General features: G+C 33.5%; 2 protein-coding genes across 2 annotated transcripts; both read left to right on the plus strand.

The window, feature by feature from the left end:
* On the plus strand, positions 1 to 9,538 carry LOC120326541 (cytochrome P450 2J5-like). Its single transcript, XM_078115762.1, has 8 exons — positions 1 to 311; positions 1,094 to 1,239; positions 1,560 to 1,656; positions 2,021 to 2,130; positions 6,095 to 6,216; positions 6,550 to 6,671; positions 6,995 to 7,139; positions 9,396 to 9,538. The coding sequence occupies exons 1-8, from the start codon at positions 51 to 53 to the stop codon at positions 9,536 to 9,538; spliced, it is 1,146 nt and encodes a 381-aa protein (XP_077971888.1). The 5' UTR covers positions 1 to 50.
* A 1,650-nt stretch (positions 9,539 to 11,188) lies between these two features.
* On the plus strand, positions 11,189 to 20,529 carry LOC120326699 (cytochrome P450 2U1-like). The gene is made up of 6 exons (XM_078115767.1): positions 11,189 to 11,480; positions 13,681 to 13,826; positions 14,264 to 14,360; positions 16,940 to 17,084; positions 19,465 to 19,622; positions 20,158 to 20,529. The coding sequence occupies exons 1-6, from the start codon at positions 11,457 to 11,459 to the stop codon at positions 20,473 to 20,475; spliced, it is 888 nt and encodes a 295-aa protein (XP_077971893.1). The 5' UTR covers positions 11,189 to 11,456; the 3' UTR covers positions 20,476 to 20,529.
* The last annotated feature ends 1,487 nt before the right edge of the window (positions 20,530 to 22,016 follow it).

Consider the following 22,016-nt stretch of genomic DNA (forward strand, 5'->3'; position numbering starts at 1 on the left):
TATCGTATTTTTTATCACACTTTTTGAATTTTTTTTACAAAAACGAAAAAATGTCTTGGACTGTCTCTTTCGATTATTCTACGAGTTTTGTTTGTATTTCGACGTTTATATTCTGCTTCTATATGATGAAAAGACCGAAAAGGTTTCCACCTGGTCCTTATGGACTTCCGATCGTCGGGTATATCCCTTTCATAGGAACAAATCCCGCGGCCACATTGTGGCAAATGAAGGAAAAATACGGATCGGTGATGTCTGTACAAATGGGGCAGGACGATTGGGTTATATTGAATGACTTCGACATTATTAACGAGGTACGGATTCACAGTATTTGTTGTATTTTAACGCACATTGAAAATGATAGTTCGAACCCAATGCATACAACTTCAGTGAATAGGAATACTTTGAATCTATCAAAAAGAATAGCTCGATATTTCTGAATTATAATCCATATTCAAGTTTCGCAAGTTTGTTATTTTTTTATGGTTCTTTGTCTGTTTTTAGACAATTAATAACAATTCCTAAAAATGTTGTCTTTTCGCTAACACAGTAATCAGCATTGCGTTGATCCTATGATTTTCTAATTCATTATTTCGCTCTTCTATTTATTATTTATGACGAGAATTTTATATCTTCATCACATATCATGAGCATCTTTTTTCTTGTTTTACAAGTTAATTATTCACGCCTTTGGCACCGAAGAGTATTCATACAATCAGCCTCTGATATATCCTGATATGTAACGTGTCACTTGGTCGGTCGATTTTATTACATCTTGGGTGATCTTGTGAAAATGAAATTTGAACCCGATATATGCCATATGTGATGCCAAAACATTTGAGCGTAACGCATTAAAGTTAAACGATAAGCCATCGGACCCACCAAGCTTGTTATAAAACGCAATTAAGTTTGCTATCTCTGAGAGAATGCAAACCATTATGCACTAAAATTGAACTCCGCCCAACACCATTTTGCTGTTTCTATAACTGTTTCAGAACGAAACTGAAACTCTGGGCTTCAATGTTTGTCTATTTTGTGGCCAACTAATAGGTCCAACTACCATTTTCATATTGCTAGCTCACAATTTCATTTAAAGGCACTGGTGAAACAAGCGGATAAATTTTCTGGACGCCCTGAAAATTACGTTTTCGATCTGATAACCACAGGCCGAGGTCTAACCACAAGAGATTATGGATCTATATGGAAAGAGTTGCACAAGTTTGGATTGATGACTTTGAGAGGGTAAACCTTTATACAAACATTTGCAACTTGTTCTAAACTAATTTAACTTGTGGGAAGTAATTTGAAAGCAAGAGGTTTAAATCTGCGACTCCGACACAGTCAAGTTTAAAGTTTTAACAGAAGGCAGACAAAATCTGACATCGCAGTATAACAACTGTATGATTGCCTTTGCCATTTGATGTTTACCGATATCCCGCGGAACAGAAGCTAGACACTGGTCTCAACAAAAAATAAATAAATAAGATGCGTGAGAGACTTTCTAATGAATCAGAATCTGCCTTGCAAATGGAAGTAATTTACTATAAAAATCTTTGATTCAGATTCGGAGTCGGCAAGAAAGGAATGGAGGCAAATATAATCGAGGAAACGCCTTTTTTAATTGAAAGTTTGACGACCAATAACGGGAAGAGATTGCATGTATGACATTATTGTTATTCTTAACTTTGACTGTAACAAAATAAATATGATAACATGTGATAAATTCAGGTTAATGTGGCTCATTACTGAATAAATGTTGATAATAAAAGTCGAACCAATTTGTTTTTTTGATTCAATAAAATAAAAAAATCGTGGTCAATGCAAATTTGTCATTCAAATTCGGTATTATTTGTTAAAGCGAATATCATACCGATCGAATTGCACTGCAAGAAACGAGTCATTGATTTAACAATATCGTTAATCTAATCCAATGTTTTACACTATTGGAAAATTCGTGTCCGTATATTTGAGCATCACTCTCTTTTTTCGCCCATAATTGTTTTCATTTTTTTTTACACTATAGGCAAAGCTTTTCCTTGCCGTGTCGAACATTATTAGCCGTGTAATATTGGGTTCTCGGTTTGAATATGATGACAAAAAGTTTATTCACATGATGGAAATCGTCCAGAAATAGTAAGTTTGTAATTAAGTTTAATATTGGGTGTCCATAAATTCTCCCATTTTTCAAAATTGCACAGTGAATTGTTTTGACCATCACGGATATTTTAAATAAAATAAAAAATCTAAACAATTATTGATTGAAAACAGCAAATCTGGTTAAGGTTATGGAGAACTGAATTCATGACAAAGTTGAAATTGCAAAGAGACTTTATGGACACCATGTATATAACTTTGAGCAGTAAATATTGTAATTGTTTTCATTCACGTCACTCACTCCGAAAAAGGCTTTATACCAGCATCAACCGATATGCAATGGGTGGCTATTTCAAGATTTGATCATTTTGCATCCAATCTATTTTTTGGGGGTTGAGGTGGCGGGCATGAAAGTCGAATGTGTAAGGTATTAGCTAAGATGTCAATATAGTGAATTCTAACCTCAACGCCATGACGCTTGTGTAAAGTCGTTCGGATAATTTTGAACTTATGCCAAGCTGAAACCCCAAAAGTTCTTGAACCTAACCCTTAAGTTTTAAACCCTCATTGATACAAACCAAATTCCAGAAATAAAAATAACATAATAATTAAAGAAGAAGATATGTGCAAATGGTTCTAAAATGTAGTTGAAAAATTAAATATTTTATTTATATAGTCTATATTACATGTAATTACGCTAAAAGTTTTAATAGTCTCAGTAACTTTGATACTGAAGTGATCGCCCGTAACTTTCAGAGATCGATGCATATTATTTCCGAAACAATACGTGTGGCCATAATTTGAGCAAACTCCCTATGCGTGTATATAGTCCGGCAGAAGCGGGCCTTAACATTGTTTTGGGACATAAAGTTTTTTTTATTGTTTAGATATAATGTATATGACATATATAATGATACCCAGCTGGGTGTGGAGTATAAAATGTTGAGCAATTTTTTTTAAGTGGATTTAAAGTATTCGGCCCAAAATGACGCACATCCTGAACCCTAACCTGGTGAACATACAATGTTCAGGTTGTGCGCCATCTTGGTACGAATACTTCAGGAGCGCCTTTTTGTTAAAAACAATTATTTCATAACTATATGGTTTAGTTTTGCATACATAGTAACATTGAATCTCCTTACATTGTCAGAAATTCAATTTTAGTAGAACAAATGGTAGTTTATTTCACTAATACAAGCCAGGATCCATCGACAGAATCTATCCACTTTCTATTGCGCTCTTCAAACTACATTTGCGTTGCCGCGCGCTTTTCGTTTTCCTAGTTTAAGCTTAGGGACTTGGGAAATATTTTATTTTATTAATTGGATTGGAATATTTGACCTCGTTATTCACTTCGAACAAGGGCATGTAAAACCATCCACTGGTATCTAAAGATGTGTAACGTGTTTTTTTTTTGGAAGAACCGCAGCCTTTCAGTACTGCATTGACTTTGGCAAAATTAATATATCCTTGTGGAAATAGAAGGTATGCATATGCGAAACCGAAACCTGTTATGCCAACATAGTTGAATCAAACGTTTTGAATACTATAGTACATCACACACATTTTCCTGCGTGCTTCGGTTGTACGTAGTAACGCGCACATTTTTGCGCACATGCATCAAATTCTACTTGATTATTGAGCTATAGGTTTTTGACGAGCTTTTGTGTGTGATTTCATTCCATAGAATTTGTATGCTGTTCTAAAGGATAAAATTTCAGCTTTTTCATTCATTCAAACCGCATGTTGAAAGTAAGTTTTGTAATATTGCGTGTTGGTTTCCAACATTCTTGAATCGGTGATGCCAGTAAATCTTTAATACAAAAAGATCAGTAACATCTGCAATAAAAACAGCAGTACCCACTCAAATGACAGCTGGGGGATGGATACTCTTAGTATCTGCTCCATCGCGTGCTTCTTATAGTCTTACCAGTTTACATGAGTGCCAATTGGTATCTAAGCTCAGCCAGAGACAAAAAGTTTCGGACTGCAGTTGGCGTGACGAAATGTTTTTAAATATATATTCTACAATAAGATTATTTGATTGCATACTACTGAAAGTTCCGCCTTATATGTCTTTTCCCATTGCACTATTCCTTTACTGATATTCGATAATATGACGTTCATCTGACATAGTTCTTAAAGTGTGTAGATGGGTATAATCTTTTCCACGCTGTTCAGATGGGAATGCGCGAATATATATAAGAATTGCTAATATTGGTTTGCAATGCGATGAAATCCCATCTTGACATTTCTGCCTCTCGCAATTGCTGCGTATACTTATCGGGGAAGTTCTGTGGCGTGGTTATCAAATGAAAAAAAACATGGGAGTATTTTTTGTACTTCTCTACTACTATCAAACCTTGATATTTTGTGAAAACTTTTTTCCATGCAACCCCTTTTTAAAACATCCCTAACAACCACAACTAATTCTGTTATTAAACTTCCGAAACAAACACATAAAATCATCAACAGATGCATATCACCAAGTAAATATTGCTGAATTGATCTTTATTTTACCATGTTTCATGTAATTCTTTTTGGTAAACCTGTTATCCATGGTAAATACAGCACATTTGACAATGTTGTAGTGTGACTTTTTTGGCCTCACATTTTTGATATTTGTAGTTACAGCTCTTGGGCCTCTGTCAAACAAAGTTACATACAAAATATTGGTTGTAAATTGCAAAACATGATCATGTTGTTGGAATAACTTGGGATTTTACCACCCGTATATCATTCATTGTTGAGAATATTAATAAAATCATGAAATTTAAAAATCTGTTTTTTTGAAATTTTTGTTGTAGCTGAATTCCAAGGACAGCATGACAACAGGCAAGAGAAGCACAGTCGCATCTTTTAGTTTATGACAGGGTTTCTTAAGAGGGGACCCCTTCCTGCGAATATAGGATGCGAATATATAATAACAATGTATTTTTATAGAAGAAAAGCAGCAAAACTGTTGAGAGTTTTTGGTAGCTTGGAAAGCATTGGCATGGAACATAAGAATGAACTACATTCTTTCCCAGGGATATACTATGAAATGTAGCAATTTTCTCATTCTTGTTCTCGTGATATCATTATCTTTCACTGCGTCGTCTTGATCATCCCGCTGCATAACAATTCTCGCTAACATATAATTGACTGTTCTCCACTGGGTGTATATCCACTTGAACCACTGGCGACTGCATTAGCAGGATTGTATTGTTAATTGCAACAAAAACGGGTATTTTGAAATAGTACTCTTTATTTTACGCGTATGTTTCGACAGTATTTCCATATACTGTATATGGGTCGCGACCCAAAGCTGGGCTCAACAAATACCTAAAAGTTATTGATTTTATTTCCTAGTACATTTGGTGCTTGCGTAGTTTGTGCACCAAGATTGCGCACAACCTGAACATAGTATTGTAATAGGTTATGGTTCAGGTTGTGCGTCATTATGAGGCGCAAGTTTGACGAAAAACACTAATAGAAATATCTCAACAAATACCTAAAACTTATTGATTTTATTTTCTAATAAATTTGGTGCTTGCGTAGTTTGCGCACCAAGATTGCGCACAACCTGAACATAGTATTGTAACAGGTTATGGTTCAGGTTGTGCGTCATTATGATGCACAGGTTTGACGAAAAACACCAATACAAATATTGAGCAGTAAAAAAAATTGCTCAAGGCTGCAAACTCCACACCCATGTAGAAATGATGGGCAATGACCCCAAGATGAATAATCACAAATAAAAAAAACTTTATGTCTGAAATCAAACTTGGGCCAAAAAGGTCCCCTTATCTGCCGGAATAATATACAAATTGTTTTCAACAACGAAGAATGATCAACTATTCCAAGTTGATATATGCGGATCTACTATATACAAAGCAAAATTTACATTTTGCTGTCACTGTTGAGTCAAGAGCCACTATTTTTGCATATAAATTATTTTATTTTTCGGAATCGCCTACCAAATTCATTACACCACGGTAATACTGTTATTTTAAAATCACAGTGCCGAAATCACAACACATTCCAAACTCTTGACAGCGTTGTCATTGGCCCCAATGTTACGATTCATTCCGCCATTCAAAGGAGTTGCAAAGATAACCAAAGAAGATTCAGACAGTATGTTAGGTGAGATTTGTTTTGGTATTTGGGTGATATAATTCTACTTACATCGTAAAAGTTTTAAGCTGAGCATTTACTCGGTTTGTTTTTAAAGTTTGGTAGTTCAGTTTGTGATTAATTGATCTTGCTGAAACACGCTAAGTATAGAGATACTACTATACATTGAAAGGACCGAAATCTTTCGATTTGAAATTGTCTACCAAGTTTATTATACCCCGGGCGAAGTGGTTTACGTGGGATTTATTTCTAAGAGTTTCTACATACGATAACACCTCAGATAAGTCAAAAACTCACAATCGTAGAGTATTGTACCTGATATATTGCATTGTATGGTTTTAGGATATTTACGTGAGATAGTCGAGAAGCATGAATCCAACTTTGAAAAAAACGACATCCATGACTTTATTGATGCATTTCTAGTTGAGATTGAAAAAAGCAAAAAAAACGATAAAACCTTTAACGTGAGTTGCGTTCGTTTTTATTTAACAATTCTAATTAGAAAATTTAACATTTTCTCAAAGATTAGAAAATAACAAGAACAAAACAATCATTCATATTAATTTAAAAATAAATTAATAGAAAAAAAATTATTGTTTTAAAGTAATGTTCTTTATGCAAGATAATTTTACTCGCAGCCACCAATTTTGCACGAATCTGTCTTAAAAAGAACTTTATTGGATAAATAAAACTTTATATATATTTATATTTTGTGATATATTCGTACATAATATATATGATTAAACAATATCACCTATAAACACTATATTTCAAATACTATATTCAGAAACAAATGCTCATTCAATACATTCGAGATCTGCTTGACGCTGGATCAGAAACGACGAGCACAACCTTAGGTTGGGCATTGCTGTGCTTTGGAAATTATCCAGAATGCCAGAAACAAATATCGGATGAAGTAATGAAAACATTAGGTAATAGAATAAATTCATTTTTTCAAGTTTTCAATTTAATCGTTCGGAAATCCTTATTTCGTGTTCATTCAAATCAAAGTACGTGATCCCCTTTTCAATCGGTCCAAGAAGTTGCATCGGAAAACAACTGGCCAAGATGGAGATTTTCATCTTTCTAACTGGGATAGTACAAAAGCTAAAGGTTTTGCCCAACCCGAAGAAACCCCTCCCGTCTTTTAATGACGGTGGATTCAGCTTACTCACTTACCAACCTCAGAATTTTGAAGTCATTTTTGAAAGACGCTGAATGAATTGCTTGATATCTTATACATAAGAACATTATAAAACGGGTGCTTTGACTAACCCAAGAGTGCAAAAATTTACTAAACGTATATTATAGACTTTTAGACTCGTGTAACCGTGTAACTTTTTATTAAAATACTCTGATAAAGATTGATCGAATCTCCTCTGACTAGTTACTAGATAAACTGATACATATATTTTGTAATATTATCGAATAGTCTTTTTTCGAAATTTCTTTATCATGAAACTGTCTAACGTGCTTCTGTCATTACAGTGAGCAAAAATAGAGCTGAATCTTTTATTACTCCGAAACTTGTAATTTGTTTGATGTGGGTTCAAATTTATATAAATAATTGTATAAAAATTACAAAGATTTTATTTACGAAAGTTGCAGTAACAGATATAAGTGTTTCAACTACCACTAAAATAAAGTTAACAATCATGGGAGCTCCGATGATAAACAAATTTAGATGTATATTTCGGTAATAATTTTATGCCTATTTGCAGAATCAAATAACAAAAATAGATACTCTTAAGCAGTATAAAGTATTAACGTGCCGCGCCCTATAAGTGTGTGTATCAATAGGGGGATCAATAATTTTGTTCGCGTACTATACATCAAGTTCTGTAAAGGAACTGGAACCTGTGGCGGAGGTATATCCACTTGAATAACATAGACAGTCCCCGAACTCGTAATAGAACTAAAATGGAGAAAATCGGAATAAAAGTATGGCCCCTTCCTAAGCAGGTGCACACACTACGGTAGTACCAAATTACCTATATAAAAAGTATCAATGAAATATGATAAGATTTAAATCATATATAATGATTTTATGAATAATTTTATCCCATCAGGCCTCGATTGTCTAACAATTTTCCTTCAACATATTATCTTCTTAGGGATTCAGATCTGCGAACTCATGAATTGCAATCTGTGGTTCAATATGCTTCATACTTTCAATGAGTAAAATGCCGCGTAATTTGTGCGCTGTGCAGTTTAATTCCGAAGCCATATCTGAATATTTTAAATATTTCATTTGCCTGGTAAAGGAAGACCGAAAATATAGAACTCAAATCATTTGGAACATATTTGAGATAGAACTCAACTTTTGTGCAAATCGTCCAAGATTTCTTAAATTCTGGGTGCAATATACACAATTACAAAATCAGAAAGTCAAGTTTTTCGGGGGGCACCCTGCTAATTTAAAACATCTTTATTCTACTGTGAGTTGTCATACTTGTTCAAGCACTTGTAAGGCAAGGTGAGAAGATTTCTGGATGACCTCAAAACATTGCATTCGATCTCATATCGTACAGGAGTTACAGGCTTAAACGTCTTTAGTAAGGCAGGAATTAGAATAAATATTTTTCACCAGGCAAACTGACAAATATAAAAAAGAAGATTTGATTCGTATTTATTGTTCCTATCTGTTGGCAAGGGATGTAGCATTGAATTTAAATAAGTCCTTGTTGTAGGTAATCGGACCGCCCGTGTTTTACCCAATTTTTTAAAATTGGCAGCAAATATTAATAGATTGTAAAGATGTAGTATCATTTTCCATCCGTTTCCAAGGTATTAGTGACCACTTTTCTAAAACTTGTTCGGAAAGTAAATCAAAAAACTCATAAGAGTATTAATAAAAATGGAAATCTCATTACAATCAAAATTTTACATTTATAATATTAGAACAATTACGATTTATTCTAACTAATTCAAGAGTCTTGCTGCACACTAACACAAATATTATATTTCTGTAACGATTCGTCTAACCAAGGACAGACTTTTTCAGACATACATAGTTCAAATAAAGCATAGAAGAAGGATAAGTAGTTAGTCTCGCAGAAACGAAAGCGGTAGTAATTTACGATTTACTCTTGGTTTTATGGAGGATTGACAATTGTGTTGCATAGGAATGGCTATAATTCTAATCTATTTATCTCATTTGTTTGAATAAAATATGAAATTGCGAATAGAATATACTTGCAATTATATTGGATATTCTATTATTGGAAATGTTCCAGAAATCACTGCAAGAAATGACGTAATTTTCACTAATCTTGAAAGTCAACGAGAGCGTTTATATTTTCGCAAGGGGGCAGTACATGGAGAAGAATGAAACGAAAGTAAATAGCGCATTACGCATATTCTATCTAAATCGAATACCCTTTTATAATATTATCATATAACTATATCACGCGATTCATGTTATAAAATTATTGAGTTTAAGATAAAGGATATTTTTGTATATGACAGGGCATCTGATTTAGACGAAAAATAGATTTTATTTTCACTTTGAAGTAGTTCTTTTTTGATTGATAACGTTCTATATGCGCGTTTCATACTTGCAATATTTGGATTAATTTGTGGGAGTTTATCATTGGGTTATTTCATAAATATTAAATTGTAGTAACAAACAGACATTCATGTCTTGACAAAACATAAATCACTGACAAAAATAAACATTATTTAATATTCACGTAATAAGAAGCTTTAAATAAATAAATTGTGTACATTTTGTTTTTTTTTTGAACTCCAAATGCGAAGTATATACATTTAAGAGTTAAACATTGCCTAAATGGAAGTACAATCAACACGTTATACGTCAATATGCGTTTGATGAATCCCTAAGGCGTATTAAATATGAATTTTTACATACAAAAAAATTACCATAATCCTCAGTTCGACTAAACGTTAAACTAACAAATATTTCTTTTAAAACTTTTTTTTACCAAATTTCTCATTTAATGATAGATTTGCTGTTGAATTGAGCATTCACGTATGGGCGGTTCATAAAGTTTTTAATTGAATGGAACGGAATGAAAACCGCATTACGTAAATCCAATTTCGATATACTGATCATATTTGAATATGTATTATCTTAGGTTGGTTTAAACCTCATGTACGCAATATACAAGCACTATACAACTTGACGTCGGTACAAGTCTGATGAAGCCTTCTTATGTATTACACATTGTCATGTACAATCAGCATGGTCTATGAGTCCTAAGGCGTCATGACGTAAGCACGCATAAAAGATATACCATAATCCGTATTTCTATGGAACGCTACTTTATTAAATTTTTGAAATGTGCTTGCCGATTTGAATCTTTAACAATTTGAGAAATATATTTATTGTGTGTTTCAGCATTTTCACGTCACACTATACTTATATCGTAAATGTCGAGCAACGTCATTTCAATTTTTGCGTATTGCAATGAAAAGTTTTAAAACATTGAGCAAATATTTCCGAAAATTTCAATCGTGTATATTCGAGGCAGACCAAATAACGTACACAATATAGTTAGTCAGTCAATCGTTTATTTGTCGTTACAAAAAAAAATAAAGAATAAATAAAGTAATTTAATTTAGCGATTCATAAAATTATATTAAACTTTTGCATTGAGCTTATATATCGCAGACTCAAAGAAAACAACGTATAACGAATTTATACTTATGTGTGGAAGTGTAATGACTTGCTCTTTGAACCTGGTTAGTATGAGCCTCAACTAAGGCATACTTCATGCAATACGTTTGAGATTTTTAATTCACATGGTTTGTATGTATTGCTCCAGAACTGTATATTGCTCCGGCAATGCAGAAATGGAATTAGTTTGACTACATAGTGATACCGTCGACCTCTTACATATTGCTTGTCTGCCGATCTTTTAAACTATTGCCGTACTGATACGATACTCGACATTTTGGCTTTAAATAAATTTAAGTTTCACCTTTGTTTATAAAATATATATCCTATATTTTATCGAACGATTGACGTTATCTCAACGAAAACGGATATATGTCTTGGACTGCCTCTTTCGATCACGCCACGAGTTTTGTTGGTGTTTCGACCTTTATATTCTGCTTCTATATGATGAAAAGACCAAAGGGTTTTCCACCTGGTCCATATGGACTTCCGATCGTCGGTTATATCCCATTCATTGGATTAAATCCCGCAGAAACTTTGCGACAGTTGAAGGAAAAATATGGATCTGTGATGTCTGTACAAATGGGGCGAGACGATTGGGTTATATTAAATGACTTCGACACTATTAAACGAGGTAAGAATTGACAGTATTTGTTTTATTTGAACGCAGATTAAAAATTGAAAGTTCGAACTCCATGCAAACAACGTCGGTAAATGGGGTTATTTTGAATATGTCGAAACGAGTAGTATGATGTTTGTAAATTATAATTCATTTTTGAATCTTCCAGTTGCGCAAGTTTCTCATTTGCCGAAGATTGTTTAGCCACTTTCAGACCAGGGGTCGGCAACCTACGACCCACGGGACGGATTCGGCCCGCGACGCTTCTCTGAAGTATAGTAACAAAACAGCTGTTTTGATGATTATATTCATTACGTAACAGAATTTATTGTTAGACACAGTAGACTAAATTATATAATACCCTGACAAATAGATAATTCACAATTACTCGTTTAATGAGCCTATAATTTAATTAGAATTAGACAAATGAGAACAACACGCAGAAAAGTGCAAAGGGTTCAATGGCGCCAGAAATATTCTAATGGAATTTTTTGAGATGTATTGCAGTGGGGAAATAAATCTATATTCTATTCTAGAGATTTATCACTGATTGTTTTCTATTGTAAAACATATCACGCGTCGGTTTCCAACTTTCTAAAAATATGTGTGGCCCGCCAATGACTTGCAACCCTTAATTATGGCCCACGAGCTACAAAAGATTGCCGACCTCTGTTTTAGACATACAGCAATTCAAAAAAATTTTGTTGAATACGCTATTCGACCTGAGAAGAAACATTGGGTTGATTCTACGATTTTTTACTTCATTTTATCACTCCTCTATGCCAGGGCTACTCAACTATTTTCACCAAAGGTCCGTTTAAAAAAAAACCAAAATACTGGGGTCCGGATATTACAGAAAATTTATTTCATCAAATAAGCAAAGTTTTTAATGCAATATTAATTAAATACAAGAGCAATGAATGGCTCACAACTATGGATACACATGCGGCACATCGGCACCACTACGGCAACTGTATGGATGTTTCCCCGAGCATCGTTTTGCTCGTTTATATCCGTAACAATGACCAATCAGCAAAAAGTCAACAATGACGTGTAACAATTAAATTTTTCGAAGTCGCTCAGACAGTTCGTTCGCTCAGAGAGATATTCGAGTTTTTACGGATTCGAGTCCCAGGGAAGCTGAAATAGACTATGCTTAAATGAGCGTGTAAGCGGCACGCGGTTGTATATTTTTGGACACTTAGTAGACATAGCGATCGTTTCAATATTATGTTCTTGTTGTTATAATTCTTTTTGTTCTTGTTCTTTGACACATTTTTAAAAAGTCGTTTTTCTCTTTGATTACTGGACCAATTGCTTTTAAATTTTCAGTTACTAAAGATTTTTTTTGCTAGAGGGCTATTACTTTTATTTTTTGCTATGACGTCATCAAAATTATGTGGTGCTACGTGTCCATATATTTGAGCATAGCTATCTTGTTATAAAAATAAAGGTTTTGAGCATGTAAATCAGTTTGTAAATGTCAACTATCTGAAACACTCGCAAAATACGCGTCCAAAATTTTGCAATAACAAAGGATAGGGAAAATGTTTTCGAGGTCAAAGGTCAGGGAAACATCCTATGGATCTTCCCATAATGTGTATGTAAATGGTATCAAAATCATCTGAAACTATAAAACGATACTTGTGCTGCCAAAATAAACAAGCAGACGCGGTCCAAATTGAATGGTCAAGAGGTCCGGATTCGGACAGCGGTCCGCCAGTTGAGTAGCCCTGCTCTATGCAACGTTTCTGACAAGAATTTTAGTTCTTTATTACATATCTTAGGTAGATTTTTTTATGATTTACATGTCGATTATTCACGCCTTCCGCCCCAAAGAGTATTTATAAAATTAGCCACCGATATCTCACGATATGTAAATTGTTACTTGGTCCGTCGATGCCCACCCTATTAATTACATCTTGAGTGATCTTGTGGAAATGAGATTTGAACCCGATATAAATCATTTGTGATGCCAAATCATTGGTGTAACGCTTTAAACAATAAGCTATCGCGTTATACAAGCCTGTTGTAAAACACAGGTAAGTTTGCAATCTCCGAAAGAATGCGAACCAATATGCATTCAAATTTGACCCTGCCCAACATCACGTGCTCCTTACGACTATTTTGATACTAACCGGAAACGCTGGGCTTCAATCTTCTCGATTATATGGCCAAAACGCTATTGCTGACACATCACACTTTCTTTTTACAGGCACTGGTAAAACAAGGCGATAAATGTTCTGGACGACCAGAAAATTATGTTTTTGATCTCATAACAACAGGCCGAGGTCTAACCACAAGAGATTATGGATCTATATGGAAAGATTTGCATAAGTTTGGATTGATGACTTTAAGAGGGTAAACCTTTATACAAACTATTTGATATTGTATGACAATTTTCGACTGATTTTTACATGACATTACACGTCTTTCATTTTGAACAATTATTTAATCCTTCACTCATTCCATAAGAGGTGAATTTCAATATTTTATTTAGGCCGCAGTTTTTCGGTTCGGCATCGCTCACCTAAATTTTTCCAATTTATGGGTAATATATTGAAACGGAGATATTTTAATCTGCGATGGCGACAAAGTTACGTTTACGTTTAACGACAAAAGCATCAGTCGCATAATTTGGTAACTTTGCCAATTAATGTTCACCTGTATCCCGCTGAAAATCAGCTAGACATCGGTCTCTCCAGAAGGTAAATACATGAGATGTATAAGAGTCTTTCTGAAAAATCTAAATTTGTCCTTCGAACGGAAGCAATTTACTATAAATTTTTTTTTTTCAGATTCGGAGTCGGCAAGAAAGGAATGGAGGCAAATGTAATCGAAGAGACACCTTTTCTGATTGAAAATTTAACAAGTAAAAACGGACAAAGATTGCATGTATGATACTATTGTTATACCTAATCCTTGATAAATATGATAAAATTTCAAATGTAAATGTGATATTTTAATAAATAAATGTTGATAAAAGTCAAAACAAATTCCTTTAATTCAATGAAATATAAAAATCAGAGCCACTATTTGGTCATTTGAAATTAAATAAATCGACGTTATTCAATTTTTATAACGATTATCTTACTTATCAAAATATACTGAAAAAATAAGGTATCATTATAACAATACTAGGGGAACTTGGATATTTTGTATTGAACTGCAGGTCCATTCTCCTTGATTACACTCAACTTCAGATCCGTATGTAAAATGATTAGATTAGATTAAATTAAAAATATTTCAAAAATACTTTTATTTCAATCCAATCTAATTTATTTACACGATTTGAATCTCCGTGTCCATATATGTGAGCATCACTATCTTTCTTTCTTTATATTTGTTTTCAATAATCTTATTTATTAAATTTTAGGCGAAGCTTTTTCTAGCCGTGTCAAATATTATTTGTCGAGTCATATTGGGTTCGAGGTTTGAATATGATGACAAAACATTCAATCACATGATGGAAATCGTTCAGAAATAGTGGGAATACTAATTTTGTTTATATAATTTTATTTGTAAATTTTTTGAATTTTTTGACACTCACTTCATTGACCTCAAAACGCCGTATACTGAAACTCATTGTCAATGAGCTACTATTTAAGGATTCCGCCATTACCTATACCCAGTCTAGTGCCAGTTGGATTGCGTAGCGGGCATGAGAGTTGAAGACGTGAGGTATTACTTTTGGTGACAACATAGTGAATTCTAACGCATTGACCATTACGCCATGACAATAATAGGAAGTTGTTCAGCTAATTTCTAACTCATGCCAAGCTGTAATTCCTGTCGGGAACCCCAGAAGTTCTTGGAAATTGTTAACTTAATCGATGATTGAAAGATGATATGTCCTAATGTCGCTGAAATGTACTAAAATTGTAAATGGTGTAGAAAACGCCAAATTAATCAGTTTATTTTATATATATAGATTATACATATATTTTTCTCATAGTATTTATAGTCTCATTAGCTTTGGTCCTGAAGTGATTGCCCGTAACTTTTAGAGATCGATGCATATCATCTTCGTTTGGGTGCGCGTGACCATGATTTGTGCGAATGTTCATGTACATGTCGTTCATGTACTTTAAACCTAATATTAACAACGAAGAACCATAAAATGTTCATAGTAAAATAGTAAAGAGTATCCATTGATACGCGGAGAACTACTAAATACAACGCAAAAAACGACAATCTACTAGCAGTCACTGCTAAGACATGGTCACTATTTTTGCAGTACAAATTGTTTTAATTTTACCATCGCCTACCAAATTCATTAGACCCCGGTAATACTGTTATTTTCCCCTGACAGTTCCGAAAACACAACGCATTCCAAACTATTGACAGCGTTGTCATTTGCCCCAATGTTACGATTCTTCCGGCCATTCAAAGGAGTTGCAAAGATTACCAAAGATGATTCAGACAGTATGTTAGGTGAGATTTATTTTGGTATTAGGGTGCAATATTTCTACTTGCACCGTGGAAGTCCTAAGCTGAGCTCTTACTCGTTTCGTCACAAATTGGTAGTTCAATTAGTCATCAATTGAATTCGAGAAACACGGTTGGGCGTATCACTCGTTCCATATATATTAGATAATATATAACCTATGATTTTGCAATAGACAAAATTGTCTAGTACCTCTTTTTTGGTATGAAATGTTGATATATCTATACACTGAAATATTTTAATAAACTGTGAAAGAGTAGATACATTTCGTATTGATCTGGTAAAACTAAGTTATTTTATACGATCATCAAGGTATACTGTGCAATCATCAACTGCTAGGTATTGAGCTATTTTATATTAAAAGGACCGAAACTTTCCAGTTTGACATTGTCTACCAAATTTATAACACCCTGGATGAGGTGGTTGGCATGGAATTTGATTTCACGACTTTCCATAAACCATAGCAACTAGTTAAGTCAAAAACTCACAATCGTAGAATATTGCACCTGATATAACGCATTGTACGGTTTTAGGATATATACGTGAGATAGTCGAGAAGCATAAATCCAACTTTAAAGAAAACGACATCCATGACTTCATCGATGCATTTCTAGTTGAGATTGAAAAAAGCAAAAAAAACGATAAAACCTTTAACGTGAGTTGCGTTCGTTTTTATTTAAATATTCTAATTAAAAAATTAAACATTCGTTTTGAAGATTTTCTATTTACTGATAAGTACTTAGATAATACCAAGAATAAAACAATCATTTATATTAATTTCAAACTGAAACTTTGAGCATGCAAAATGTAAAAAATTTATTGAGTTAATGTAATCTCGATTACAATGGTATTTTATGCAAGATAATTTTAGACGCGGCTACCAATTTTGTCACGAAGCTGACTTAAAAAAAACTTTATTTGATGGTTAAAACCTTTATATGAATATTTATATTTGGTATATTCGTACATAATATATATGGTTTAATAATATTATCTATAAGCACTATATTTCAAATACTGTATTCAGAAACAAATGCTCATTCAATACATTCGAGATCTATTCGACGCTGGATCAGAAACGACGAGCACAACCTTAGGTTGGGCATTGCTGTGCTTTGAAAATTATCCAGAATGTCAAGAACGAATAGCGGATGAAGTTAAAAAAACATTAGGTAATAAAAAAATTTCATTTTTTCAAGGTTTTAATTTAATCGTATGGAAAGCTTGATTTCGTGTTCATTTAAATGTGGCATTAGTTAATTATAGCAACAGTCGAAAATAACAAACAAAAACCGGTTACCATATAATGTTATAACTAGGGATGTAAGTTTCAGAATTCCGAATCGAAGCGATTCGAATCAACATCAATTCGAAGCGATTCGAAGCAATTTAAGAAAAAGAACCTTTTTAAAATTTAAATTCTATTTAAAAAAGAATTTTATAGATAACACAAAGCAATTGCACGACACAGCGGCGCTGCCATGATATCGACCAAGAGCGTTTTTTTCCTTACATTTACACTGTTTAGCTTTAGAGCTTCCCTTCCCAAGGTTTTAATTTAATCGTATGGAAAGCTTGATTTCGTATTCATTCAAATGTGGCATTAGTTAATTATAGCAACAGTCGAAAATAACAAACAAAAACCGGTTACCATATAATGTTATAACTAGGGATGTGTGTTTCAGAATTCCGAATCGAAGCGATTCGAATCAACATCAATTCGAAGCGATTCGAAGCAATTTAATAAAAAGAGGCTTTTTAAAATTTAAATTCTATTTAAAAAAGAATTTTATAGATAACACAAAGCAATTGCACGACACAGCGGCGCTGCCATCGACTAAAAGCGTTTTTTTCCTTACATTTACACTGTTTAGCTTTAGAGCTTCCCAAAGCCGCGACAGTCCCAGAGCCGTTATATTTCATATTCAGATATTCGTAGCAGCTTTTGAGGGACTAATGGTTTGAGTGGAAGTGGTGACTCCTCTACGGCCCATGGGCCGCAGCCACGGCCCGTCAAATTGGGACTCGGACCATCAAGTTGTATAAAGGGACTATTCACTTGGCTAACACAGACAGTCCCCGAACTCATAATAGAACTATAATGTGAAAAATATGAACGGAATTTTGTCCTAACCCTTACCTGGTACACATGCTACAGAAGAATCCTTTTCTGGTATTTTGCTTTATTTCTATATAAAGGCTTATCTTAAGAAAAAAATTTGGTGAAATCCCGTGATTTTTTTGGTTCGAATATTGACAATTTTGAAAAAATTGAAAATTTGGGTAGTATAATTGTATTTTTCCTGATTAGGCCGCGGCCTATAGATTGAGTGGCCACGACCCATGTGGCATAATTGGATGGGCTGTGGCTCCGGCCCATGGGTCACAGAGGAGTCACCACCCCTGTAGAATGGTTTCGCTTAATTTTGTTCAACTACAAAGTTTCACAAATATTTTATTATATAAACGTTTCTTCAAATTATCTGCATAAAAATATTATAATAAAACATCATTGTTTCAAACCTTATTAAAAACATGTCTGCGATGCTTTATTTCTATATAAAGGCTTATCTTAAGAAAAAAATTTGGTGAAATCCCGTGATTTTTTTGGTTCGAATATTGACAATTTTGAAAAAATTGAAAATTTGGGTAGTATAATTGTATTTTTCCTGATTAGGCCGCGGCCTATAGATTGAGTGGCCACGACCCATGTGGCATAATTGGATGGGCTGTGGCTCCGGCCCATGGGTCACAGAGGAGTCACCACCCCTGTAGAATGGTTTCGCTTAATTTTGTTCAACTACAAAGTTTCACAAATATTTTATTATATAAACGTTTCTTCAAATTATCTGCATAAAAATATTATAATAAAACATCATTGTTTCAAACCTTATTAAAAACATGTCTGCGATGCTTCTCTCGTTAACATTGCTTCTTTAAAATCATGGCGCACGCGGTACTAACTGGCGTTTATTATTTGGATGAATTTTGGTGGTCAATTTTAATAATAATAATAAACAATCGCTGCTATACATCCGGCATTATTGCAAACGTAATTGTATGTAAGTAAATATGTAAATGAGTATACCTTTATGTAACAAAACAAAAATCTCGTCCGTAATATATTTGGTAGTTGATACATCCATGCAATGTGTTTTTCTAGTAACTTTCTTCATTCTTTAAGCTCATTATTGTTATTTTATCAAAATGTATGCTATATTTCTTCCAAATTTGAGGAAAGGTAACGTATATGATAATATACTAAATAGAATCAGATTCGGAAATATTCGAATCGAAACATTGTGATTCGAAATTTCATTCGAAAATAAAATATTCGAAACCTGCTTTGAGAGGCTTCTGATCACTTTTACGATGGGATGTACTATTTTAGTTTATTCAGTTTACCTAAATCAAACTCGAAAAATAAATTCAGAATAATAAACAATATATTGGTAAACTGGAGAATTAATTGGGAAAATTAATATTTGTTAAATAAAGTTAGCTTATTTTTAAACTTAACAACAAATTTTCACGATTATTTAACGGGTGAAGACGGTTTACCAAGTATGAAACATCAAAAAGACATGCCTTATACATGTGCTTTTATACATGAACTTATGAAACATCGAACGTTGGTCCCATTGAGTGTATATCACAAGACCAACGAAGAAGCGACTCTCGATGGATACATAATTCCTAAAAGCACGACGGTATGTAAATAAAAAATGTTGTGTATAAAACTGTACATTTCAAGAAGAAACTAAAACTATGATTTTATGCATGTTAATGATGTGGTTGCTAAATATAAATCCTAAAATAAGTTTAATGATATTTACGTTGGCAACAAATATTAAAGAAATTTGGAGCCATAAGCTGGCCTACCTTTATATTCCAAATATTAAAGAAATGTGGAGCCATAAGCTGGCCTACCTTTATATTCCTTTATGTTCATTAAATTCGTATAAAGCTTTTTTACAATGAAATATTTTTTTGGAAAATATTTCATTGATGTACTTAAATGCTTCACAACCCTTATATTGGTATCATTTCACATTGTACTGGCCGCTAGATGCCAAGCTTTGAGTAAATAGTACAAAATATATATAAATATGCTCAGAAGCACATTTTAAATATGAGCTATAAAAATGCCGGAACAGCATATATAATATTTTCAACAAGAACTATTTCTATACAAAACAAGCTTGTCAAAGAAATTGACTTATACTAGAATCATTACTTTTTCAGGTCGCTCCAAATTTATGGGCAGTTCATTTTGACCCTAAACACTTTGCAAACCCGGAAGAATTTCGACCTGAGAGATTTCTCGATCGTGAGGGAAAATTCATAAAATCAAATTACGTGATCCCTTTTTCAATAGGTCCTAGAAGTTGGATCGGAAAACAACTGGCCAAGATGGAGATTTTTATCTTTCTAACTGGGATAGTACAAAAGCTAAAGGTTTTGCCCAACTCGAAGAAACCCCTCCCGTCCTTTCATGACGGTGGATTCAGCTTAATCAGTTACCAACCTCAGAATTTTGAAGTCATTTTTGAAAAACGCTGAACAAATTTTGTTATATCTTGTACATAAGAACATTATAAAACGGGTGCTTTAACTAACCCAAAAGTGCGAAACTTGGAAAATTTACTAAACGTATATTACAGACCTTTAGACTCGTGTAACCGTGTAACTTTATATTAAAATACTCTGATAAAGATTGATCGAATCCCTGACTAGATACTAGATAAAAGGATACTTATTTTTTTGTAATATTTTTGAATAGTCTTTTTTTGAAATATCTTTATCATGAAACTATATAACGTGCTTCTGCCATTACAGTGAGTAAAAATAGAGCTGAATCGTTTATTACTCCGAAACTTGAAATTTGTTTGATGTGGGTTCAAATGTATAGGAATAACTGTATGAAAATTACAAAGATTTTATTTACGAAAGTTGCAGAAACTGACAAAGCTCCGATAATAAACAAACTTAGATGTATATTTCGGTATTAATTTTATGCATATTTGCAGAATTAAATAGATAAATACTCTTAAGGAGTATAAAGAAAAAAATTGCCGCCGCCCTAGAAGTGATAATTTTGTTTGCGTACTATACTTCAAGTTGTGTAGACGGACTGGAACCTGTGGCAGAGGTATATCCACTTGGCTATCACAGACAGTCTCTGAACTCGTAATATAACTAAAATAAGGAAAATCGGAATAAAATTATGGCCCATTCCTAAGCAGGTGCACACACTACGGGAGTACCAAATTGCCTATATAAAAAGTATCAATGAAATATGATAAGATTTAAATCATATATAATGATTTTATGAATAATTTTATCCCATCAGGCCTCGATTGTCTAACAATTTTTCTTCAACTTATAATCTTCTTAGGGATTCAGATCTGCGAAACCATGAAGTGCAATCTGCGGCTCGAGATGTTTTATACTTTCAGCACAATGAGTAAAAATCCGCGTAATTTGTGCGTTGTACAGTCAAATTCCGAAGCCATATCTGAATATTTTAAATACTTCATATGCCTGGTAAAGGAAGACCGAAAATATGGAACTTAGATCATTTGGAACATATTTGAGATAGAACTAAACTTTTGTGCAAATCATCCAAGATTTCTTAAACTTTTTGGTGCAATATACACAATTAAAAAATCAGAAATTCAAGTTTTTCGGGGGGCACCCTGCTAACTTAAAATAAATTTATTCTACTGTGTCTTGTCATAATTATTCAAGCACTTGTAAGGCAAGGTGAGAAGATTTCTGGATGACCTCAAAACATTGCATTCGATCTCATATCGTACAGGAGTTACATACAGGCTTTAACGTCTTGTGTAAGGCAGGAATTAGAATTAAATATTTTCCATCAGGCAAACTAACAAATATCGAAAAGAAGAAATAATTCGGAATTATTGTTCCAATCTGTTGGCAAGGGATTAGCAGTTGTAGCATTGAATTCAAATAGGTCTTTGTTGTAGTTGATCAAACCGCCCGTGTTTTACCCAGATTGTAAAAATTTGTAGCAAATATCAATTTATTGTAAAGATGTCGTATCATTTTCCATTTGTTTCCAAGGTATTACTGACCGC

This window comes from Styela clava, chromosome 1 (genome assembly GCF_964204865.1).
Source record: "Styela clava chromosome 1, kaStyClav1.hap1.2, whole genome shotgun sequence".
Taxonomy (NCBI): Eukaryota; Metazoa; Chordata; class Ascidiacea; order Stolidobranchia; family Styelidae; genus Styela; species Styela clava.

Coding starts and splice junctions, on each gene's coding strand:
- LOC120326541 (XM_078115762.1), top strand. CDS start 51: ATGTCTTGGACTGTCTCTTTCGATTATTCTACGAGTTTTGTTTGTATT. Junction 1,657..2,020: donor ATAACGGGAAGAGATTGCAT/GTATGACATTAT, acceptor TTTACACTATAG/GCAAAGCTTTTCCTTGCCGT. Junction 2,131..6,094: donor ATGGAAATCGTCCAGAAATA/GTAAGTTTGTAA, acceptor TTAAAATCACAG/TGCCGAAATCACAACACATT.
- LOC120326699 (XM_078115767.1), top strand. CDS start 11,457: ATGACTTCGACACTATTAAACGAG. Junction 11,481..13,680: donor CTTCGACACTATTAAACGAG/GTAAGAATTGAC, acceptor TTCTTTTTACAG/GCACTGGTAAAACAAGGCGA. Junction 14,361..16,939: donor AAAACGGACAAAGATTGCAT/GTATGATACTAT, acceptor TACTGTATTCAG/AAACAAATGCTCATTCAATA.